Raw genomic sequence first — 23,975 nt, forward strand, 5'->3', positions numbered from 1 at the left:
AAATTCGAAATCTCTTTATAATTACTTAATTAAACTAAATATAATAAACGAAAAGAGGCTTATAATTAATATTATATCCCTTCGAGAATTATACGAAAAAAGAGATCTCATAGATCTATTATATCGATAATAAGGATAACCCGGTAGACGCTTTTACTAAGGTATCTTTAAATAAAGCCCTCGAGTAAATAATCTTAATAAATAGCTTTACCGTATATATAAAAGCGTATATTAAAAGGCTAGACTCGTATATTCTTAATAAAGTATAACGTATCGCGATATATAATAGTACCCTTATTACTATTATTATTTTTAAACCGTTCTTTTTAATTTATAGCGAGAAATAATATATATTAACGTACGATAACTTCCCTTATTACCGTTATTATTATTAAACGATTAAACTAACTAGTTAAAAAGACCTGTTACTCGATAAAATTAACGTTAAGAAGGTATAACATTACCTATACGGCTTAAACAGGCACCGAATACCGGATTAGCGCAACTTATCCGTACGAGACCCTCGGGAAGGGAAGGCCCGTATCTAAAAAGGGGAACAGGCTAATTTTATCGCTAAAACAGAAAACTGCCAATATTAAAACAATAAGAACTAAGGTTTTCTATATTACTCTAAAAAAAATACTACGTACCTACGTATACGAACCCCTTTTTAGTTTTATTAAAAGGGGTATACGATACCCCTCGTAGCTCGTATTAAAAATAGATATAAATAATAGAATATAATAATATAACCCCGATTGAACCCGGAACCCACTTGTACGTACGTACGGAAGCCCATTTAACAGAGGTGCCTCGTCCTCTTCCGTCCTCTGGTCGTCGTCGTCTGGGTCGGCGGTATCAAGGGGGGTGGGTTGCGCACAGCATCTTCCTCCTCGGCAGGGAGGTTAAGCTCGAGGGTAGAGTAGAAATACTCCATCGTCTCGGGGTATTGAGTGTAGTAGTCAATCCATATTGAGCTGCACTCTTGCTGGCTCAACCCAGTCATATTCTTTTCCGCATCATAGAACTCAGGAGAGCCCTGCTCCCCCTCTAAAAGCTCTCTGGCAGCATCCACGTGGGACTGGAAACGCTCTCGTATAAGATCTTTTGAGTGAGCTCGTATCCAAGTCCTGACGTCGCTATATACCACACTCATCATCTTTTCTTCGGCCTGTCGAATGGCCGCATCCATAGCCTTGGATTCACAGTCACACTGGAGACCTGCTGGAGCCATGCATATGGCACAATCTGGGTCCATTCGTACAGCTTTCCATACATACTTGAGTACTGGCGGGTTGGATATGTATGCTTCTCTTTTGACGCTCATAGTTGAAACGTACTGAGCGAATTTGTATCGCGCACGGCTTGACCAATAGTGACCCGAGCCAACGCTATCATCACTGTCGTAGTGTCCATCGCTGTCGTGACTGTCGTTGCTGACGTCGCTGCTCTCATTAATTTCAGCCTCATTGCTTTCTTCATTTCCTTCTGAGGACATCTTGTACCGATTCCTATGCACAGATTCGTCCAGGGACTGTTGGCATCCTGATACCCAACCTGAGACCATGTCTGAAGAGGGAACTGGGGTATTCGGTAGAGTAAGCTTTGGTCCAAAGTTATCCCCGAAACTTCCTCCTACGAAATCATTGAGTCCATTGAACATGGGGAAAGGGACCAAGAGATGCAACCCTTGTAACTGTCGCTTCAGGAGTGCGCCATTCGATGATATGAATGTATGCCTAAGTCTGGAAGACGCTAACTCATCTTCGGTAAAATCAGAGCAGGGCACATACTCTTGCGAAGAACGAGAAAGTAGTTTGAAAAGCGGCGGTTTCGTCAATTCGAGATTGAATCCGTCAAAAATGAAACATAATTCACTTATAATCTCAAAAGGGTAGTCGATGCTAAACCACATCTGATTGCTCTTGAGAAGACATATGATTGCAGCATTCTCCAGACTGTAGAAGATTGTGTTGATCTTGAACTGAGTGAAACTGGTAGATTTAGGGATTTCTAGGAAACGAAGCGCAAGTTCGCGGATACCTTTGTGAGCATGGTAAGTTTTTTATGTTCCTCGGAATATGATTCAGATAACTCACCAGGAAAGTCGCAGACCAGTGAATGCTCCCGGCCACAAAGAAGAGTGTGATGACTCTCGTTCGATGGATTATAGTCTTGCGCTATTTCTGTATCATCATCCAATGAGGGGCAAGCGAGTAGCGCAAACCGTTCGAGGTGGTGAATGATATGCTTTTGCATATCTGCGGTGTCCGTAAAAGATGATGGGCAATACGGGCAACCGCGGTGTAAATGCTCTGAAGGAGCCACAACTGCACCGATGAGCTGGTCGGAAAACATTTCTTGAAAAGAGTCTGTGTGCATCATCTTCAGATGATGCACATAGTCGGGTTGTGTTTCAAACTCTTCTTGGTGTTTTCGACAATGCCAGACTTGAACGTGCTGGCTTTCATGGTCGATCCACTCTTTAACTGTCCCATATAGACGATTGGAATCCTGACACTGTTCATAAGTACAGTGGTAAGCCTGCAAATCATGACCCATATGTCTCCTATTTTGCATTTCAGTGAACTTCACACAACGATGTGGGATGAATGGAGGTAGTCATACCGCCATGGTCCGATTTCTGAAAACCTCGCTGGACATAGTATCATGCAATAAGGGCATTGGAAATGCTTTTGTCCCCCTTTCAATTTTGGTGTCGGTGGCCAAGGTAGTTCGTCCTGTTCAGGACTCATCGCAACCGATAAACCACTTTGATGGGATATCACCGACTTTATATCATCAGGCTTTGCTATGTTCACTGGAAGTGGTGTAGCAGTGGTTGCAAGAGATGGACGGGCATGTGACGTTTCGGTATGGGCATCTAGAATTTGCGGACCTAGATTGGGTGGCTGCATCTTTGGTGGACGAGACTGTGTCACACCCAGCCTAGATGCATGTTTCTTCCAATAAACGAATTGTTGTTTTCGCCTTGCATTTGCAATCCCTGTCCTTTTCATTATCCAACTCTCAGTTGACGCGTACTGCGAAATGAGCTCTTCCGAGTGGAATTCCGCGAGAAGTTTGTCTTGGGAGTCCAGAATTCCTAGCAGATATTGTCGATGGAGATATGCCGCGGTGAGAGTCTCGATCTCCTCGCGCTCTTTTCGATACGGCCCACGATCTGCATGGGAGATATTTCCGTAGAGTTGATCGTTTGTCTTGGAGGGACGGTTTTTGGGATTCCGAATCCTAGTGGCTATGGTGTAGAGTGTATCTAGACGTTCAGTTAGGCCTTGCAAGCGAAAGCCAACTTCGTCGAAAGAACCCAGATCGATATGTTCTTGCTGTTCCACGTAGGATGAATCTGAACTGCTGCCAGACGAACTGGTCAAACTGGCCGAGTCTTGGTCTTGCTCGGCAGGACCACGCTCGCCTTTCGCAATGGCGAGCAGGTTGTTGAGGTGCTCCTGTACTTCCAACATTACTTCTCTCGGCCGATCTCTCACGAGATCAGAATCTCGGACTCGATAATCCAAAGACGCATGATCTTCGTGATAGAGCCCCAGGCTATGCGCCCACAGCTGGAATCGCTCTGTTTCCGAGCTAATGTGACGACCGCTAGGAAGCCTGTCAGCGAGAGCCAGAGGGTGCGCGAAAGAACTGAATGTCTCGGCTACGCGTTCGCCAATTACCCGAAGATATTGTCGGTCCTCTTGATCCATTACGCCAGACTCAGGTGGTCGAATCAGTTCAGGAATTGTTTGGAAGATATTGCGAGGAGGAGCAAGGACATACTGAATGACAGTGTGGGAAAGTCAAGCGGGGAAGGGACCAACGCATGCATGTCAGAAAGCGAGCATTTCCGGACGCTCCGGCCCGCCTATGCGGCTGACCATTGCCCAGGGGTGCCAGCCTTGAAATTCGAAACCCCGCGTCTCGCTGTTCACATCTTACACCTGCATTCATTTGATCCAAGCTGGCTTTCCATTGTGAAATATTCTGCGCGTCTAAACCCAATCTCGTTGAGCAATAGCATGTCGGGCTTTGAGATAGCCGGTGTTGTGTTGGGGGGCAATCCCTCTTCTCATCTCGGCACTTGAGCACTACAAGTCGGGCAAGTCCACTATGGCAACTTTCATCCAGTGGCAAGGTCAATTGGATACACTCTTGTTCCGACTGAAGAACCAAAAACTGTCCTTCTTCTTCGACATACTCGAACTACTTAGAAGCGCCAGCATCGAAGATGTAGTCGAGAACCCGGACATCACGGAGACTGAATGTTTGCTCATTCTTCACGACGCCAAGACCGGTGCTTACCTGCAAGCCTACCTCGGCCAGCACTACGACGCATTCCTGGAGATATTAAGGCGGTATGAGGATTGCCTCAAGCTTATCGCCAGAAAGCTGAAACACGTTAGAAGGCTGCCTAAGGTATAACTTGACGAACGCCTCTGCTTTATTGCCATGTCTTCACTGATGTAATATTTATCAGGTAACGAAGGACGATCTCCTTGCACTACTGGCAGCCAACCCCCCTGGATATAAGGGCTTTGCGTTTCAGCAACGCATCTCATTTACGATCGAGAAAACTCGGCTTACACAGCTCATAGAAGAGCTGAATGAAGACCGTCTTTCACTAAAGACTATCATCAAGGGCATGAGGTCACAGCAAGAACACACCACCAATGAGCCTTCCAAAGACTCGCATAAGTTGGCAAATCTCCTAGGTCAAGTGCAAGGGCATGCTCAATCACTCTTCTCAGCTGTGTATAGAAGTTGCGAATGCAGTTGCCCAAGAAGACATAGGGTGCTTCTGCAGCTGCATAACCGCATACCCCCTACTAAAGTGCGTAGGAATGCCAGCTCGAGGAAGACTAATCCTGCCACATTCAAGCTTGTGGTAGGAATGGGAGACGTGTTGCTGGAGGCGATAGTCCAAGCCGGTGCAGCGAGCATATCTCCCCAACCTACTAAGACGGGCCTAAGGTACGCGACCACCCAGGCATCAGGGGCGAGCAACGAATGTTAGTAACACCTCATATTTCACAATCAATTCAGCAAAATCTCCAAACCATCAGTAAACCTATCGGTTCCATCTATAGTGGTTACTCATCATAGTACTGCAGTAATGTACACTTCTCACTTAGTAACGACTGTTTTGGGCTTCTTGATGGCCAAAGTCATAATTCAAGATTCCTTGGCGACTCGTTGACTTTGGCGGAGGTGCTTCGACGTGGCAGCGACAACGAAACTGCTCGCATTAGTTACAAGGAGCAGACGTTCCTGGCACTCGACATAGCACGCTCAGTTGTCCAACTTCGGGAGACACTATGGCTAGGGTCCCCATTCACAAGCCACGCTCTACTGGTCATCATACCGGCGAAGAAAAATCTGGGGTTCAGCACGAAACCTTTCGTCGAGCAGACACCCGAGTCTACGAAATCAGCCCAGGTGAGCCCGGACCCGGAGGCAGTGCTTTGCGAGCTTGCCATCTTACTTTTGGAGCTGTGGCATCACAGACCGTTGGAGCTGTGGTGCGCGAACATGGAAGAAATGGATATCAGTACACCCCACTGTCGCCTGACAGCTGCCATCAGTTGGGTGAAAGCGACGTCGGAACGGATACCGCTACACCACCTGGATGCGATCGAGGGATGCATTGCTTTATGTTGCGGCAGACAACGTCTCTGGGGTGACCAGGAATTCCTCAAAATTTACTGTGAAAATGTCATCATACCACTCCAGGAGAGCTGCAGAGCGTGGGATGCCTACGAGGGCTGGTCGGAGGCCCCCTGAAAGTGCGGTCTGGTCGGGCTGGCAAGCGGCAACACAAAGACATCTTTTTCTTGCTCTCTCTCCTGTCTGTTTCGCGGGATCGAAGCTATGTAGTTGGAAAAAAAGCAATTCTAACTCGAACTAACGGGACAACAAGATGAATTGGACATACAAGGATCAGCTGGGGAGGCGTCCGGAGGATCCACCTTCGTCTTCGGCGACCGTCTTAGGCAGGAGGAAAGACACACAGTGAGAAGTTATGCTTGGCACACACTGGGTGCTGATCTCACTTGCCTCTTCTGCAGTACGATGGGTAGGGGGAGCAAACCGCGCTCGTAGCCGCACAGGTGGTCTACGAGATTCTTACGAACTGGGCTGTGGCCTCGAAGAAAGGGTAGACCACGAGAACTAAAACCAAACAGGCCACAGGGCTTGGAGGCTTTAGACGGAGTTATTGTTCTGGATGAGGCAATAAAGAAGCAGTTCGTATCTCTCTTATATAGCTGCAAATCGACGGTATACGGACAACATTCACTCACAGCCGCTGATCGGCCCCGAGCCGGTTACCGCTGGGTGCACGTCAGGAACCATCAAAGTTTTGATGGCCTCATTAAGATTTTATCGATCCATGGGAGTCAAATGTATTGTGGCCGTATTATTGGTGTTTGAGTTGCGAAGATTGGAAAATAGTGACTTATTGTTTTCGATTTCTAATTGGACGTACCAATGCAGGATATTGCTGGTCTCTGTGTCAAGGACCAACGCTACTGGTTCAAGTTGTCTAGTTTCTGACTCATTACTGGAATAGGGGTCAGGTTTAGTAGACCTGCTCTACTTGTTTACATGTAGTTGAGATAAGCACGAACCCTCTTCGTGCAGCTAGTGAATTAGGCTTTCAGGCTCCTATCTACCTTTACTAACGCCAGTTTGACTTCCCCACAATCTTGAAATGTTTAACTAACTCCATGGTGCCTTTCTTTTCAGATCATGTCTTCAACTGTTTTCACTTCTCCATCTTTCTGCTCTGGAATCAAGCAGTCCATCACAGTCAACCTCGTCAACGATCAGATATCTACCAACCACCATGGGGAACGCCTTAGAGGTGAAATTCTCTGGGACCTTCTCACCTCCAACTTTACCCTTGTGTCGTCTAATCCTGAAAACAACCACGTAACCGACTTTTACCCTCGCTGGGAACCAAATCAGGGACAGGAACTCAATAGGTTCGTTGAAGTCCTTTCGGAGATATTGTCTGATTCAGCCACGCGGGAGAGGGAAAAGCTACTAGAGCACTATGAAGCCCCTCCTCACGACGACATCGTAATATCCGATGCAGATGCTCTTTTGATTGCTCCCCACTTACGCCGCCACCACTGGCAATGCGATATAGATAGCCGCCACTTCAACAAGAAAGAAGAATTATCGGTGGCTCTCTGCCCTCACGTGGGGGGACACCGGGTGTAGCTGTGCCCTGAGATTTGAGGAGAGACGCATGTCTAACTTCCTCCACCCCTATCGATTGACTGACTGCTATGATTTTGATGACCACAACCGGGATGCTTTCCTGGGAAGAAGATAATGAAGACGCTTCTCGTCTATGGCGCAATGGACACCGTGCTCTGGATATGCGCCCCCCCAGCGTGGACTTGCTGCGCTGGGGGGGGGGCTGCCCAGGAATGCCACTGTGAAGCGCCAGGACTCGGCTGGGATATTGCCTGCAAACATGCATTGCGAAACTACATCGGTCTCAAGTTCATCCAGAGATTTTCCGCCCTTTGTAGCGAGGCGTATCCAGAAGACGACCCAGAAGACCTCCGGCTCACAAGGACGTATCAGTAATTGGTCAAAGACAGCACGGTGTCGTACGTGAAGTCGGACATCCCGACTTACCTGTACAAGAGTTTCTACGGCATCAAGGACGGCCAGTTCCTACCCTATCCAGAACAGAGGCTGTTGGATCGCTGGTCCACACCTGAAGGCGATTTCGACTACAGTCTGGTCTTGGGACGCGTGTCGTATGACGAGTTCCTCATCGTAGAGAGGGAAGTACCGTACATGCCATCGGTAGAGGAAGCCGAAGAAGCACGGTCAACTCTCAGCCAAAAGGGACTTCCTGTGGAACTCATAGACTTAGTGCTGGAGTTTGCCGAGTACAGAGAAACGCGGGCTTTGATGGTGCCTCATGATCCGTTCCATAAACAAAACCGAGAGCAACTAGAGCACTTCTTGGGGGAGTGCTGGAAGGTCATGATGCGGTGCGACATGATGGCCAAGGCTTTGGGGGGGGGGGGGGGGCGAGATTCCTTGGGACTCCCTGATTAGCAACTGCATAACCATGTTGTTTTCTCAGTGGCAAACCGGCTTTGAAAAGGAATACAAAGATGAATCCGGGTATGGCCAGGTGTTAAGAAATGCTGAACGCTATAGAAGCATCTTTCGTTAGGTTTCGAGGAAGGGAGATCAATATCAAGTTTGTGTTGGCTATGAGTCAAAATCACCAGAGGAGCAGTTTGCTTTTCATTTGGTTGTGAGTCAAGGGGACGATAGATCGGGTAACACCCTGTCTGTACGCCTTCCACATCATCATTTGACCATCCTATTTTATATTACGAGTAAACCATAAGAGGGAGACCTGAATCTATATTAGAATCTTGTCGCAGTCCTGCTATTGGATTTAGGTATGCTATTGTGCACTTGATAAAACCGTGGATGAGTGTATATCTGGCCCTGCTACTCACATTCGCTTCTGCCGCGCCTCCCCACCTACTTCCATTCTCCATCAAGCTGCGATGCGACTTATGCATCCTCAAGCCGAGGCCGCATCCTTGTCTAACTCAAAGCAGCTGCCTCACACATTGCCATCACCAATGACGGCTTTACATGATCATCACGATACACACCTCAAGCTTGGCGACCTTGCAATTGTCACAAGCAAGTAAATCCTCACCAGGTTTCTTACATCCACCCCTGAATCCGATCCAGCTGCAGTTGCACGGTACAAGCATCTCGAAAGTAAGTGATTCCACTACATCTGTACCAACATATCCAAGTTTTCTGACAGTGAGCACAAGTCATCAAAGTTTTGCGACAATGGCGTCGCCGTCCAGTTTAGAGAATCTCGACATCCGGGCCCTGTCTCTCATAGACTACTTCTGGACCTTCACAATCAGTCCGCCTCCAGGCTCTCAGGCCCACCCACGCTACTCGATCTTCTCTATCGACTTGACCGAGCAGATGGGGCCGCCTCCCTTGCGCTTCAGCACGGAAGAGTTCGTCATCAACCAGAACATCATCTAACGCGAGTTCGGGGTTGCCCAAATACCGCCTACGCCCCGGCATCGGTTGGGCCTTGTGTATCGTAGGCAACGGCCCGGCAGCCACTGCCCACTCCCTGCCTCCGGTGGTGGCCTTCGCACGCAAGCACTAAACGCTCTGATCAGTGCCATTGGTACAATAGACGATGGGCAATGGGAACGGACAACGGAACGGAGAGCGTCAACGGAAAAAGGCATTGGTAATAGGAAAAAGGAGCATCAGCGAAAAAGGCATCATGAGTCTCTATGAATCCCCTTCCCCCTTAGCTGCAGCTGGCCTCGTTTTGTCTAAAACTTGGGTTTCGTAGATGGACACAACTGCCTTCATGGGTGCTTCCTCGAGAAGGAGAAATCCAGACACGTTCATAAAGCAACATGCTCCAGAGTTCAATGGCATACTGAACAACGCTACAGTGATGTAGCCGCCTACTCTAGCTAAGCCAGTGACCCTGGTAGTCATAAGCATGTCGATATCGACAATAACTACCTAGCATAGACGGCATGGATACCTTGTAATCAGACGACATCCGTAGTAATTTTACTGTGCGCCCTTGCTGCTGTTTCCTTCCAAATAAGGGATAGAATTCGGGACCACAGACCTTCCAATCGTGCTTACATCTGCTTCGGGCAGATCATGTTTGGTTTGAGATGCTTTCGATCAGGGGCAGACAGAGCAGTCAGGGGTGGGTGGGGGCGGTGAGGGGAGCTGCAAGGGGTAAACCTAGCCGTAGGGCCTTTCTCCACCATAATTTCCTAGACTAGCAAGAACATTGCTACTATTCAGCTGCTCAATATACCATCGTTTCATACCACCTGGCTCTCCCTGTTACATACGACACAAGACTCCCGGGGTTTAATTATCGGAAGCTGGCTTGTTCAGCAAAGACTGTGGTCATGAGACGAAAGATACATGAATACGGGCTGTCCAAGTCCCACGGATATAGTTGGAAACCGAAATAGCAACAAAGTCGTTTTGTTAACCAGAAATTAACTTGAGGCTCAGCCACGACTTCTCATTAACAAAGGCATCGTCTTCACTGCTTAGGTGGAAAAGACTCTCGGTTCAGTTCATCGAGCATCGCCTTCGTCTTCAAAGTATTACGGTGTGTTTTCCCCAGGACCTTGCTTTGCATCTCCCAAGTACTCTTGAACAGCTTCGCGGACTCCGCGTGCCGGCCGCGCAGCCGGAGGTTCAAGGCCAGACTACAAGCCGTCGACAGCGTATCCGGACTCTTCTGTCCCAATAGACTGATCTGGAGCACCAGGATCTCCTGCAGGAGCTTGCCCGCGGCCTCGACCTGGCCGCCGTCGCCCAGCAGCAGCGCCATGTTGGCGAGGATCCGGTGCTGCTCCGCGTTTTCGGGTCCGAGGCTGCGCTCCGTCGGCTGCGCCGCCTTCAGGTACAGCGCCGTCGCGCGTTCGTGCTCGCCGCCGTCTTCGCAGGCGCGCGCCAGGTTGTGCTGCTGCCGCGCCGTGTCGAGGTGGTCGGGCCCGCGGTGTTCGGCGCACCAGTTTAGGACTCACTGGTACTGCGCCAAGGCCTGGCTGGGCCGGCCTTTCTCACCGTGCAGCAGAGCTAGTTTGGCGAGCTCGCTCGCCTTCCTGATGGTGCCAACGTGGTTGTCTCCTTGCATCGTTTCCAACTCTCACAGCTGTGTTTCTGCTGTGGCTGTTGGACTGACGTTGAGCTTAATTTTGGCGCCTTTTGTTTGCTTTCTCGATATCTCCTGAGCCCGCAGCAAGATGCCGGCGGGGCAGTTGCGAGCCGCGTCTTCGACCAAACGGCTGCGTATGTCTTCTTGGTCTCGATCCCGCAATTTTTTGAGAAAGCTGCTGCTTTTGCGACGCTTGTGGAGGACGTCTGCACCGTTATCTAGCAACGCCTTCACCAGGCCAGGGGTTGCGTTCGGGACGCCGCCCTGACAGACGTGGTTCAGAGCGTCAGTGGCTTCCTTGTAGGACAACCCATTCGAATTGGGTTGGGCGAAACCAGCCACGAGTTGCTTGGCCCAAGAGTGGTCATCTTGGGTAACAGGTGATGGGATGAAAGTCGACGACGACTGCATCGATACCGAGCGTGCCATAGGCATAGTAGCGACTGGACTTGGTGGGATTTGGATCGACGACAAGGGCTTTGGACTCACGTAGGGAGTTTTTCAATGGCCGGGTTGTCGCCGGTGTTTGCAAAAACGAGTGTAAGGTTGTGAAGCCAGCTCACATTTGTCAACTCCAAATGAACAAGTAAATTATGTTGCCAAGGTGTTCAGGATTTGGGTATTTGGCAAAGTCACTTATTATTTCTGGCCGCACAGAGGACCAGAACCTTTGTCGAACCAGGACATTGCTGCTTCAACCCTATCAGCCGATCCTATTACGCCCCATTGCGGTTGATACTACACCAACGAGGCTCTGGACAGGAGTCGTGACCTTTGACCGACCACCTGTTTCAGATATTTGACCGGTGTGCATTGCCTTGTTGCACACGGAAGTGGAATAAACAACGCATATACGCCTAGCTCTTCTTACCTTGATACTATTGGTACAGAAAAAGCAATATAGTTCTTGGCATTTATGTGAGGCTGACTCTGACCAGATACTTCCCTCAAATGTACCTCTCGATTTTCCGGTTCCAAAAATAGCCTTAGAAGTTAATTATCATGTGGCAGCAGTCTGCTAAGGAGAGAGGGTTTCATGGGGGCAATGTCCATCATCCGTCGCGGTGGTTACTGGCAAAGCTTTTCCTGCGCATCATAATTCCCCAAGCCGTTCTCATCCCAATTGTCCATCTCAAGGCAGCACACAGGCAACAGACGCCCGAATCGTCTCAGTCATCGCTAGCCATGACCTCTGGAATCACACTTCCTACCAAACTCCAGTCTGAATCACCTGTAGCTGGGTGCGCCGAGTCCCTCATCCGTCGTCTGAAGGCTCCAGATCATTCCTGCGGGGATTTCCCCAAATACCGCATCGTGCCAAGTCAAACCCATCATGATTACCCCAGTCGTCTTGGATTCTTCCAAATCTCCAAGTCCGAACCCGTGGTCAGTTATCTAGACACGGCAAAGCTCTGCAAGACATGTCTTGATCTCGTCGTTCCGGGAGGGATATAACTACTGGTCCATCTTATCTACACCCAATAAGGTTGAGAAGGGACAGTCCTCCACGACGACCCAGGAGTCCGGTTATGCCGGACGCAAATCGAAGTGGCTTGATGCCCCGTCATTAGCGTCACATTATCCCCCAATCCTCCAGGCCAGGACTGAGCAAGTGCCTGGTAGGGAGGGTTTCACGGCGGGAGCCAATGTAAATCAATGCCCATCTATATCCACTACAATCTCAATCCCTCAAGTCCCATGGGCGAGCGAAGCCTGGCGATGGCTGAGTAGCCAGCGCAAGCCCTTCTACATTGGTCAGCTCCATCTGATCAAGGGCTGGACGCCTCTAGGCGAGGCACTGGCTGCGCGCGACTTCCTAATTGCCGAGAAAACCGGCAAACCTTTTATCCCTACCACACAACAGGTTCTCATGAAGATGACCAACTCGACTCGCGAAATGACAAAGGACCCTAAGCCGAATGGCATTGGAGCCACCTCCACCGGAATCAACAACGAAGATCCCAAAGCGGCCAAGACGAACAAGACGACCAAGGCTACACGGAAGACGAACGCCCCAAGTCCAGGGGCCCCTAATCCGCCAGCGACCATCTTTGATCCGACAGCGGCCATCTTCCCTAGTCAATCCAACACTACTAAGGATCCACCCCTTTACTTGTCAAAGACTCCCGGCAAGGAAAAGCTACCCACCGTTCGAACTTCGAAAGACAAGAGTACATCGTCGCCAAAGATCACCAAGACAGACATACCACCTCCTGACCCAATCAGGCCGAGTGGTGAACACACTCAGGATGCAGAGATACCATCCAAGGTGACTGGTAAGCCACAGAGGAAGCCTCAGTCCAAGAGTGACGCGAATGTAAGTACTCTGCTAAAGATCAGTTCTGCTATCAGTCCAGCTCTATAACTACTTGCTACAGGAGCATTCAACCAAGCCGGTCCTAAATCACACGAGAAACTATAATCGCTATGAACCATTCCCATTCGACAGCCCAATCAAGCCCCCGAGCTTGAAGAACTATAAACGCGTGGTGGAAGATGCCGTCAGAACACAAACTTCTCCGTCTCAGCTCCCTCTTGAAGAGATTCTCGGCAAGGATTACACATCGGCCAAGAAGAGCAAAGATCTACTACGAGGTCCGGACTCGTCCGCGAAAGAGGAGGATGTCCTAGCCCTGACGGGCAGCAGTGGCCCTAGGAAGAAGGCAGGGCCGAAAACCAGCCATGATTTCATCGAGGCCATGGCGAAAGCCAAACCGAAGGTCCCGGCTACTTCCAAGAAAACAGACGGGCCGTCTCTGCACCAGTACAAGCCGACAAAAGTCAAAACGCCCAAGTCGAGAGTCGAATCCGCAGAATTCCCCCGAGACAAGTTGACTCAGAATGCCCCGGCTACTTCTAGGAACCCAACTACTACTAAGAGCCTGGCTACTACTAAAACCCCGGCTACTGCTAAAACCTTGGCTACTAATAAGACCCCGGCTACTCCTAAGAAACTAGACGGGCCGTCTTTACACGAGGACAAGCCGAAAAAAGTCGAAACTCCCAAGTCTAGATTCATTTCGACAGAGCCATCCCGAGACAAGTCAACTCGGAATGCCCCGGCTATGTCTAAGACAACAGACAGGCGGCCTTTGCAGCACGGCAAGACCCGAAAAGAAGAAACTCCTAAGTCTAAATTCGTTTACACATAGCCATCCCGAAACCAGCCGATTCAGAGGATCCGGGCTACTTCCAACCCAGACAAGCCGCGAAAGATCGAACCGCGCAAGCCAAGAGTTGGTTCCACAAAACTACCCCAGAACAAATCGACTCAGGAGATCCCAAGAACTGGGAACGTATCAGGCAGAACAATGGGAAAGAAGAGGATCAACGAGAAGACTTATAGAGACATCAAGTCCAGCTTTAACCCGCAGAGGACGAAGCAGTTTGATACCCCGACATCAGCTCGGACGCAACCCGTGGGCAAACAGACTCCGCGCCACAGGGAAATACATTTACGGGATCGTGGCCACGGGGACAAACATCATTCGGGAGATCCATCAGGTAATGACCCTGTAAGGTCAACCACGGTGCTACGCACCGACCAGGCCACGCAGCATCTTTTTACAGTGACGACAAATACTATTGTACTCCCGCCAGACTCAGGAGACGTCCCAAGGGGCGATGACTCAGAAGAATCAGATGCCTGGATTGAAGACATGGAGGATGCCGACCTTGTCGAAGTGTATGCTGAAGACGAAGATGGAGGCAGTGACGCAGAGTATCTCCAACCCCCTGACGATTCCCCCGTCTCGCCAGCAAGTCCCCACGAGCCCCTTCCCAACACCGTCGCCAGTGGACACTCCGACTCAGTCGCGGCCATCAAGTGCCGCTGCCTCCCACCAAAGTCATGATCCAATCTCCCCAATTGAAGAGCCACTTGAGATTCAGTCTGAAGCGGAAATTAACTCGAGTTCATCTTCCCGCTCCGGCTCCAGGGCATGGAACAGCGACGCCCACGACGACTTTAAAGACGATGGCCAGGAGGGAGGGATGAGTGACGCGGGCGAGAACTCGGGTAGCGATGAACAGGACCACAACATGCTGGATAGTGATGGCGAGGGTAACTCGGACGGACACCACAGCCAGGGAGTCTCGTCAGATGACGACGTTCATGGCAAATCAAACGAGGATGATGAGAGCATGGTAGACTCGCCCATCGGCCAAGACTCACCGTCCGATGATAATGAAGATCACCTGGACTTCCATGAGGACCTTTCAGAAGATGATGAAGCAGACGACTATGATTCGCAGTCCGATAGTAGTAAAGCTTACCCGGAGAGTCACGAAGATCCTTCAGAGCATGAGGATCCCAGCGAGGATGGTTTCGTCGAGGCAGACCACCATAATTCGGAGTCCAATGGTAGTGAAGATCAATCGGATAATCACGAAGGTCCTTCAGAACATGAGAATCCCAGCGAGGATGGGAGGTCTGAGTTCGACCTTGATTCACACTATTTAGAAGAGCCCGAGTCCGACCAAGAATTGGACCCATCATATAGAGTACCGATACAGCGGAAGCTACTGAAGATACGACAGGTATCACGAAATAGCGTTAGGGGAATGTTCACTCTCATTCATTACTTACCCTATGCTACGGCGCACATTAGGACTAAGGTCTACGTGCCCTGGACTTGCAGTAGGTTAGACCGCTAACACTTGGGGTCTGCTATTAACAGATGCTGGTTTACAAGCCCACTATCGTGATATCAGTAGTTTGGTATCCGCAACACTGCTTCTCGTTCATATATCGTCGTTATCAAGTACTCCTCCCACGTTGATTGTATACTAAATGTAGATTCGAGGCGTTGGCGGGCCTTTAGTCCAATGTATAGTCAAACAAGGATTAGTCTGAGCGTGATTAAAGACAGCCTGCTTCCGGTAACCTCCAGCTGTGGGCGAGAACAGATCGCAAAACTGGGGCATGTTTGCTAGAAATGTGTTTACTGCAGGCCGGGTGGGTAGAGGCCGTGTTTGCCAGCGGAATCTTCCCATTTTACGTCCCTTTTGATCGTTGTAAGATAGATTTCCTTCTTAGCTCAATCCATCCCGTCTACATCATCGTTTCGGTTGTTATTGATTTAGCCCCAAACGACCTGGCAGAATACCCCTTCAATATGATCTCTTTCGCGTCCACTGGGTTATGTTACTTGAGGGCTTTTATATACTACTAACCGAGTAACTACGCCACATATGCAGGAACAGCTGGGCAGTATGGAAAACGAGAAGTCGAGCACCCCGATCTCCGTGGCCGCTAGACGATGCCTCAGTTCATTCGACTATTGTCTAAGAGGCATATTCAAGATCTTCGATAATAACAACTCAACATCCTTCCAAACAAGCGACCTTTTTGATGTACATCCCGTCGTGAAGCGATATCCGGCCATGGATGATCAAAGGGCGCGTTTATCGATGTTCATCTACAACGTGTCTATCTTTGGTATAGAAACGACCAGTCTCGACTACCGACTAAAACGTTCACCACAGGCACAAGCCTGAATTCTTGGCGTGCTAAGAGTTATACAACGTTGATTCGATGAGTGTAAGTTACTATTCATCATTAAATTGAGCATTAAGTCTGATATTCTAACGCTACTACAATAGATGGAGATCTTCTACGAGAACAAGAACAAGATGCGACGAATCAGAATGATACAGAATCACAATCCAGTGCTCAGCAAGCCAACTTTGACCGAATAGTTGGTAGCATCGGATCCCAGGTGTCTATACTTGACGAACTCACCGAAACTATACTGAATGCTGGCAGCGAGTCACAAAGAAGATGGCCAACAAGCTCACTTGAGAATTCGGATGAGGAAGTTGAGAAAGAGGCAGAAAGACATGATTGCCAAGATACTTCGCTCGGATGTTGGGAGCATGGGCCCCACGAAGCAGTGAACAAATTCGACAACGTCTTTTGAGGACCATGATCATTAGACGTAGATTGCTTCATCGCAGAACCCGGCCTGCTGAAGCACCTACCCTACCATTCAAGATGGAAACGTCCACTGGGAGACGTCTCCATGCGACGAGTGGAATAACGACTTCCCCGGAACAAACCGATTCCAGAACAACGTCTACACTATCTAGTCTCTCATCATCCACACTAGAAACGGTGGCAGTTGGTGAAGAGACATTGTCAACTTTTCCTACGCACGCGGGCAAAACGCACGAAAGTGAATACTTGCCGCCAGACATGGCTACTTATTCAGACATCGGGTCAGACTTCGGGCATGACTTGTTGGTTCCCAGACAGCAGATTACCCCATATTACGCTTTGGTATGCCTCTTCGAATCCTGCAGATGACCCCGAAGTACTCTATGACGACAGAAGGGACTGGCTGCGATACCTGCGTCAGCATACGTAGCGTTGGTATTGCAAGGCCAAGTCGCATGACCCTACGGCGTTCGAGAAATTCGTGGACTTCGTGGACCATATGAGAGATTGCCACGGTAGACTGTACTCTCGAGCTGAACGTGGCATTATCGAAAAACGGTGGTCGGGGAAGATTTTTGAGGTGTGTCCCCTCTGTGGAGGCGATGACTTTGATAGGGGGCTTATTCCCCATGTCGTTGATCACTCACGATCCATTGCCGCCGAATCTGTGGCCTATCAGCCCGAACACAAGGTGCGGGTGCCTCGGGCTGCGTCTGATGAGGAGGAAGCCAGTCAGGTTCCCAGGAAACCCACGGTTCGAGAACACCGCGACACATCCGGCACAGACACCACCTAAAGACGAAGGCGGGGATTCCTCATGGACCCAGCTTGAAATTGAACCTGATAACAAGAAGAGGGGAACGCTGTTTGCGACAAGACATAAGAAAGCTTGAATTGCAACTCAGCTTATTTAAATACTATTCATTCTATTAATTAATCCTATTGATTCTACCTATTCAAGTCTTCCTCGTTTACTAGTGTACTTACGCGGAACGTAAATGTCGCAACGTCAATTAAAATTGAGATGGGGCAGACTTGTTTAGCTCGACAACGTCCCAACTTTAACACGACGACATGCGATCAAGCCTGCCCCGTGCCCCGTGCCCACAACCCCCGAGAACAAAAAACAAGCAACGGAGGGCCGAGGTCCGCGGAAGGGGTTGCCATATTAGGATGCCGCCGGGCTCTCAAGAGTGGTCGCGACGGAGGGAAGAGGTGGAGGGGTATTGGGAAACAGTCACCTGTCAATTCACATGAATTGACAGCACCCACAGTTCCAGCGAACCACTGAAATTGACTTGGGAATATGTGGAGTATGCGAGCTAATAAGTTGACAGAGAGCATATACATGTACAAGCTGTCGCGTATGGGCAGTGCACTCAACTCGGATATCCTCGTCATGGGTCACGTAACCTAAGGGCTGCAAGTACGTGGTTTGAACCGACGATCCGGGTGAACAGCCAGACACCGAACCCCACGTTTCTCCAGGCGGGCCACCAACCCCTGCCTGCCTGGGTGTTGCTTGGTGCTGAATGCGACATTCATTCTCAGTCAGTCCAAGTCAACAAGCCTACCAATGAAGCCCCTTCTAGACTTCCTCTAGCACTCCCAACCGGGTGACACTACCCGAGACAAAGACAAGAAGGCGGCAGCAAAACTTGGCTTTTTGATGGATCCACCCTTGATTGATGCCAAGTAAGGAGAAATTGGATCAGCACAAGCTGAAGCAGGCGAACGCGTACGGGCGTCTCCATATTACGTGTTCACCCCTCTCTCTAGGCACCCGACAGCCGATTGATTGTCTGCATCAGAAACATCTGTTGCGTATCGACAGTTGCAGGCGACATGACTAGAACCATCGAAGGTCCTCCCAGCTAGGCGGCCCGGAGGGATTGCAGTTGCTCCAGAAGGAATAGTTTGTGCATGATAGTTAGTACGGCACAAGAGCTGTCATGGAAGCTTATTGAATGATTTATGTAGCAGCACTTGGCCTCAACCCATTTGGTCCTGCTCAACTGCCTTGCTGCTGCTGAGAATGTGCAATTACCCGGCCATGCCCAGTGGCGTCCGCCATAGTGTATCGCAATGAGTATTGCACCGCAAACAGCCAGTCAATTACCAACAAGCAGAAACACTTTCAGCTTTGCGACGGGGGGTCCCTGCTTCAGGTCCTCTATCGACGCCATCCGCCCGCCGCGCAATTGATTACACTTGCCAAGATCCTCCCATCCACCATCATCTCATGTTGGACGCACTTGCCAAAGTACCTGCATCCAACTCAGCCCCGGATGCATCAGCAAGGGACAACTCGTTAAAACAAACAAGTGACACACCAAAACCCAGGTGCACCTTTTCTCTCTCCCGCATCCGTCACACACCCACAAACATCTCGACCCTACTTACTTTCTTATATGCGATTCCCATCCCGCCCTTCCTTCTGAACTCCTGTCTCGCTCCGCCGACATGTCCCTCTTGACACCATGGTTCAATCGCGCCGCTCCTTCACTGCGACCCTGCTTCTCGCCATCTTCCTAGTCGCCACTTTTTACACGGCCGCCCGCATCGGCATTTGGGGCCCCTCCTACATCAAACCAAAGCTCTCCATACCCTACTACCATGGAAATGCCGCCGCCGCCGGCGCAAACGCTACAGATCCCCAGGATGGCGTCGCAACAACACCACCATCCAAAGATCCCGCATGCGCCTGGATGCCCGACACCTCCAACATCCTCGTCGTCATGAAGACGGGCGCGAGCGAGCTTATGCCCGGGTGCCCACGCAACTCATGACTACATTGCGCTGCTTACCCGATTACCTCATCTTCTCCGACATGAAGCAGACCATCGCCGGCGTCGAGATCCACGACAGCCTGGACGCGGTCCTGGACGAGGCCAAGAAGGACAACGCCGACTTCGTGCTGTACAAGTACCAGCAGGCCTGCGAGGTCGACCTGGAGAACTGCAACCGGGAGGGTGGGGACGCCGCCCGGGCCGGGTGGAACCTGGACAAGTACAAGAACATCCACATCGCCGAGAAGGCCTTCGCCCTGCGGCCCAACTACGACTGGTACGTCTTCGTCGACGCCGACACCTACGTCCTCTGGCCCAACCTGGTCCAGTGGCTCGCCAAGTTCCGCCACGAGCAAGCACTACTTCGGCAGCATGACCATGATCAGCGAGTTCCCCTTCGCCCACGGCGGCAGCGGCTACGTCATCTCCAAGGCCGCCATGCGGGAGTTCAATGGTCGGCCGGATGGGAGCATCGCGAACAAGTGGGATATGAAAATCCACGAATCTTGTTGCGGCGACTACATGTTCGCCAAAGCCCTCAAGGAGGCCACCGATGTGTCGGTGAAGAACGTGGTATGTATTCAATCAATTTTCCTATTTGCCGTGATACAAGAGTAGGTAGAACTGACACATTTTTTTTTTCCACAGTGGCCGACCATCAACGGCGAAAAGCCCTACACACTGCCCTTTGGGCCGACGCACTGGTGCCACCCCGTCGTCACCATGCACCACCTGAACTCAGAAGAGGTCTCGTCCTTCTGGGAGTACGAGCGCAACTTCTTCAAGCCGCGCGACGCGCACTCGCTCACGACGCAGCGCACGCTGCTCCTCAAGGACATCTACACCCGCTTCCTTGCGCCCAAGATGCAGGCCAGCCGCGACGACTGGGACAACCTCAGCGACGACGTGCTCTACTTCGACCGCAACGCCAAGAAATGGGAGGCCTGGGAGCTCGAGCGCCTGAAAAAAGCCCCCATGTCGTCGGCTGAGCGCAAGGCGCACAAGAGCTTCGAGGACTGCCGCGCCATGTGCGAGGCCGTCCAGGAGTGTTTTCAGTTCCTCTACCACGACGGCCTCTGTGCTTCGAGCCTCTCCTTCAAGCTGGGCAAGCCGAACCGCAGCGAGCAGAGCCCCGCGAAGCGCTGGAAGAGCGGCTGGATCGTGCCTAAGATCAACAAGTGGATCGAGAGGCAGGGCGAGTGCAAGAAACCGATCTGGCCTTCGGTGTAAAATGGAAAGCCGGCATGGTCTTGTCGACACCGGAGGGCCAGTGACCTTACTGTAATATTATGAAAGTTCTGGGACAATGGGACGTGACGACTTGGTACACTCCGTGGGCTATTTCAGACCCCATCGGCTATGATTTTTAGAACGGACGAAAGGGGGCACGGTTTACACGTATGCGGCGCTATGGCATTTTGGGAATATACCTACTCATCTGGGCACTACTGCCAGGTACTAAAAGCATCTCTATAGAAAAGAATCGACTATTGAACAAAACTCAGGTTAAACTCGTGCCATCCGAGTTGGTCTCACTCCATGTCACGCCACGCTACGCCCTCGTGGCCTGCGTGCATGAACCCCACGCCCCGGCTTTGTTCCCCGGTCTTGGGGGTCGGTGAAGGGACCTGTGGGTCTCCTGCGGAGGCGGGACAGACAGACAGACCATGGAGTAGGGGTAACCATACCGCTCCATCGCACGCTAGAACTATTCTGATGAGACTATTCTCTCAATCGAGCCACCATCCGCGGGTAGGCTAGTAAGAATGCCCGTCGATAGCTACCCCCACAAGCCGCATGCGGAGCTTCCTGGTCGTGCCGCGACACCCCACTTGGTGAGTGAGACGAGGCGGTATGAACGGCCGGTCAAGCCAGACGAGGAAATGGGGAAGAAGAGGTCGCGACGCGGAGGAACAGCGCCCCTAAATGTTCCCGATCCCTGGGGGACCCCCCGTCCATTTGGCACATGTGGCTCAAGCGATTGGTCCTTCACCCTCTCGACGTGAGAAGTCACCCCACGATGACAGGGACTCTCTACTCTGCAGTCTCCTGCATGTCCTGAATCAGCAGCTCGGGGTTCAGCGCGATCCCACGGAGGTTCTCGGCGAGCGCGTCTGGCGGTGACGCGGCGATGATGTTCCGCATCTTGGTCGAGCTCATGTCGGGGTCCAGCGTCGGCTGCTTCGCGCGGATGTACCGGATGCTGTAGTCGTGGCCCTCGACCTGCTTGTGGCACATCCAGACTTCGTTATCGTCCTCGGCTTCTTCGGCGGTCGCGCGGATCTCCTCTTTCGTCCGCTCTTGTCCCTGCCCCTGGTCTTTCTTCTGGCGCTGTTCCTTTTCCCAGGGCTGGAACTCCGCCATTTTCAGTAGCGAGTGATCGCCCCCCACGTCGAAGTCCGCCGCCCGGCAGATATTGGACGTCACGACCCCGTGCCACCCATGGCAATGCGGCTTCCCCACCCCCACGTAGTCGGGCCCCAGCAGCTCGTGGAACTCGAGCGCGAACCCGTCCTCGGCGCAGGCGTCGGCGAGTTTGGTCTGGAACACCCACCAGGCGTTGACGTCGCGGGGCAGGACCCAGAGCCAGCGCCGCCTCTCGTCGCCCAAACCGTCCTCCAATAGCCGGCGCCGCTTGGCGAAGGGGGAGCTTGAAAGGTTCGGCGTCCTGGCGGACTTTGCGCCGTACCCAGCTCTCGCCGTGGGCCATGACGAGGACGGCGACGGCGTTGAAGCCGGACGGGTCGCGGCTGTGCTGGTAGATGTGGTCGAGGAGGGCGACGTGGCCTTGGTGTGGGGGGTTGAAGCTGCCGATGTAGTAGATGATGCGGTTCTTCCGGTCGCGCCTCAGGGTCGGCGGCGCGCCTCCTTCTTCTTGGGTGCTGAACGGTTTGACGGAGGGGTCTTTGGTCCAGGCCTTGCGGATATAGCCGTCCAGTCTTGCCGTGTCTGGCTCTGTTGAGCTCGACTGCATCACTTTTTCCAAGCACTTCTTGAACATCATTGCTGCCTCGGTAGGGAGTAATGCGGAAAGCTCAATTTCTAAAGTCGCACTCTGATTAAGTTGGCTTCCGTGCTTCGTCCTTCCTTCCGTTTCTGCCGGATTGATTTCGACATGAAAGAATAGACGAATCCTGAGAAGTCCGAGCCAGCTGTCATCTCCTGGCTCTCAAAATATGCTGCGGTAAAAGCCATCTCCGAAATGCCCTTAGTAGCGATTGATGCCTGGCTGGGCGCTAGTTAGAGTTGTTTCGTTCGGCGGTGCCATGGCTGCTGCCTTGAGCAAATGATCCAGATAGAGTGATTACGTAATTGCTGTGCCTCCGAGCAGAATTCGAGCTGGACCTGGGATAGAGCAAACCAATATCCAGAGAGAATGTTTGGACCTCGCGGCTTTCTTGTCCGGTTGACTCGAAGCCTCTGCCGTATGAGCCATCGGTCGGTCAGTCAGTCGCCACGAAGCTCTCGGTTGACTAAGGTGCGACGGCGCAAACCTGTGGCGCGAGTGTGGTAACATAAAACCTGCCTTCATAAATCATTGTCCAAATGTAGGGTGTCGACTTCCACATTTGAATTGTCATTACCTGCCATTAGCATTTGGAAATAGCTGCCACGAATGCTAACCCCTTGCCAGCCAAGAAGAGATGTTTGCGCAAAGTTGCATGTATGTATGAATTGGCGGGGTTCGTTGTCCAAATCCCAACAACCCTAATTGAAATAAGCTTGAGATGTAGATAGCATTAACATGCCCGCGTGAATCATCGGAATCATTTGACTGACTTCTCTCGAGTCGCACCAGATAAAGAAATGTTGTGCTCTCAGCCGAGAAGGTATTTACCTGTGGTGCTGAGGGCGCGACACCTGCATGTGTTCTCCGGCCCACGCTGCGACGCCGTGGCAGGCCAGCTGGGCTTCGAGTACAACTCTCAGGGATAATACAACTTAGCGCGGCGCTATTCTGACTGGAATCTGAGCAGTACTTTTCCCACTTCTTCACTGCGGAACAGTACTGCCGATCATACCTCGTGACTAATGGAGACGTACTTGGCCCTGGCATCGCACTCAAAATATCCGAGATTTTATCTAGTTATCCATTTGACTTATGGAGACGCTAAGTTGTATTATCCCTGAGAGTTGTATATGCTGCCTTGAGGTGTCCCCTCCCGGGAGCTTAAGCCCGATGCCGCGTGTGCTCTTTCTTTATGGGTGCTAGAGCGATCTCACGCTCTGGCGCCTTTGTATGCTCCAGCCTGGTTCCAAACGTTTATTCTAATGTCGCAGAATTCTCCGAGTCGCTGCCTCAAAAGGAGATCACTGGGCGAAGAAGGCGGCTTGGCCGTCATAATGCCCCTCCATGGACTCAAATGTCGGAGATAAGAGCTGGCCGTGGAGTGGGATGAACGCATGGTCCCTTGCTTATCGGTCATTGCGGGGTGGAAAAAGTGAGCTTGAGCCGCAACCTTGACGTCGCCATGAGAAGTTCGACCCCAGGCAGAGACCC

The 23,975-nt window shown here is 51.2% G+C and overlaps 10 protein-coding genes across 10 annotated transcripts; 7 read left to right on the forward strand and 3 right to left on the reverse strand.

Annotated features, from left to right (window-relative positions):
• Positions 1–1,050: 1,050 nt before the first annotated feature.
• On the reverse strand, positions 1,051–3,725 carry PG994_002400 (uncharacterized protein; the record flags this gene model as incomplete). Its single annotated transcript, XM_066853809.1, has 4 exons — positions 1,051–1,104; positions 1,148–2,043; positions 2,100–2,569; positions 3,046–3,725. The coding sequence occupies 4 exons, from the start codon at positions 3,723–3,725 to the stop codon at positions 1,051–1,053; spliced, it is 2,100 nt and encodes a 699-aa protein (XP_066721950.1).
• A 403-nt stretch (positions 3,726–4,128) lies between these two features.
• Positions 4,129–5,799, forward strand: PG994_002401 (uncharacterized protein; the record flags this gene model as incomplete). The annotated part of the gene is made up of 3 exons (XM_066853810.1): positions 4,129–4,434; positions 4,496–4,989; positions 5,130–5,799. 3 exons carry the CDS (start codon positions 4,129–4,131, stop codon positions 5,797–5,799), a joined length of 1,470 nt encoding a protein of 489 aa, XP_066721951.1.
• A 966-nt stretch (positions 5,800–6,765) lies between these two features.
• PG994_002402 (uncharacterized protein) lies at positions 6,766–8,100 on the forward strand (the record flags this gene model as incomplete). Its single annotated transcript, XM_066853811.1, has 2 exons — positions 6,766–7,001; positions 7,632–8,100. 2 exons carry the CDS (start codon positions 6,766–6,768, stop codon positions 8,098–8,100), a joined length of 705 nt encoding a protein of 234 aa, XP_066721952.1.
• A 768-nt stretch (positions 8,101–8,868) lies between these two features.
• PG994_002403 (uncharacterized protein) lies at positions 8,869–9,075 on the forward strand (the record flags this gene model as incomplete). Its single annotated transcript, XM_066853812.1, has 1 exon — positions 8,869–9,075. One exon carries the CDS (start codon positions 8,869–8,871, stop codon positions 9,073–9,075), a length of 207 nt encoding a protein of 68 aa, XP_066721953.1.
• Positions 9,076–10,126: 1,051 nt separating this feature from the next.
• PG994_002404 (uncharacterized protein) lies at positions 10,127–11,182 on the reverse strand (the record flags this gene model as incomplete). Its single annotated transcript, XM_066853813.1, has 2 exons — positions 10,127–10,555; positions 10,775–11,182. 2 exons carry the CDS (start codon positions 11,180–11,182, stop codon positions 10,127–10,129), a joined length of 837 nt encoding a protein of 278 aa, XP_066721954.1.
• Positions 11,183–11,932: 750 nt separating this feature from the next.
• Positions 11,933–13,899, forward strand: PG994_002405 (uncharacterized protein; the record flags this gene model as incomplete). Its single annotated transcript, XM_066853814.1, is given in 3 exon segments — positions 11,933–12,133; positions 12,147–13,064; positions 13,126–13,899. The coding sequence occupies 3 exon segments, from the start codon at positions 11,933–11,935 to the stop codon at positions 13,897–13,899; spliced, it is 1,893 nt and encodes a 630-aa protein (XP_066721955.1).
• A 550-nt stretch (positions 13,900–14,449) lies between these two features.
• On the forward strand, positions 14,450–15,403 carry PG994_002406 (uncharacterized protein; the record flags this gene model as incomplete). Its single annotated transcript, XM_066853815.1, has 1 exon — positions 14,450–15,403. The coding sequence occupies one exon, from the start codon at positions 14,450–14,452 to the stop codon at positions 15,401–15,403; it is 954 nt and encodes a 317-aa protein (XP_066721956.1).
• Positions 15,404–19,165: 3,762 nt separating this feature from the next.
• PG994_002407 (glycosyltransferase family 31 protein) lies at positions 19,166–19,474 on the forward strand (the record flags this gene model as incomplete). The annotated part of the gene is made up of 1 exon (XM_066853816.1): positions 19,166–19,474. One exon carries the CDS (start codon positions 19,166–19,168, stop codon positions 19,472–19,474), a length of 309 nt encoding a protein of 102 aa, XP_066721957.1.
• A 41-nt stretch (positions 19,475–19,515) lies between these two features.
• PG994_002408 (uncharacterized protein) lies at positions 19,516–20,704 on the forward strand (the record flags this gene model as incomplete). The annotated part of the gene is made up of 3 exons (XM_066853817.1): positions 19,516–19,814; positions 19,846–20,047; positions 20,123–20,704. 3 exons carry the CDS (start codon positions 19,516–19,518, stop codon positions 20,702–20,704), a joined length of 1,083 nt encoding a protein of 360 aa, XP_066721958.1.
• Positions 20,705–21,508: 804 nt separating this feature from the next.
• Positions 21,509–22,475, reverse strand: PG994_002409 (uncharacterized protein; the record flags this gene model as incomplete). The annotated part of the gene is made up of 2 exons (XM_066853818.1): positions 21,509–22,108; positions 22,164–22,475. The coding sequence occupies 2 exons, from the start codon at positions 22,473–22,475 to the stop codon at positions 21,509–21,511; spliced, it is 912 nt and encodes a 303-aa protein (XP_066721959.1).
• Positions 22,476–23,975: the final 1,500 nt, after the last annotated feature.

Source organism: Apiospora phragmitis (assembly GCF_038363925.1).
Source record: "Apiospora phragmitis strain CBS 135458 chromosome Unknown utg000002l:1.0-5516284.0:1.0-5523493.0, whole genome shotgun sequence".
NCBI classification, from domain to species: Eukaryota; Fungi; Ascomycota; class Sordariomycetes; order Amphisphaeriales; family Apiosporaceae; genus Apiospora; species Apiospora phragmitis.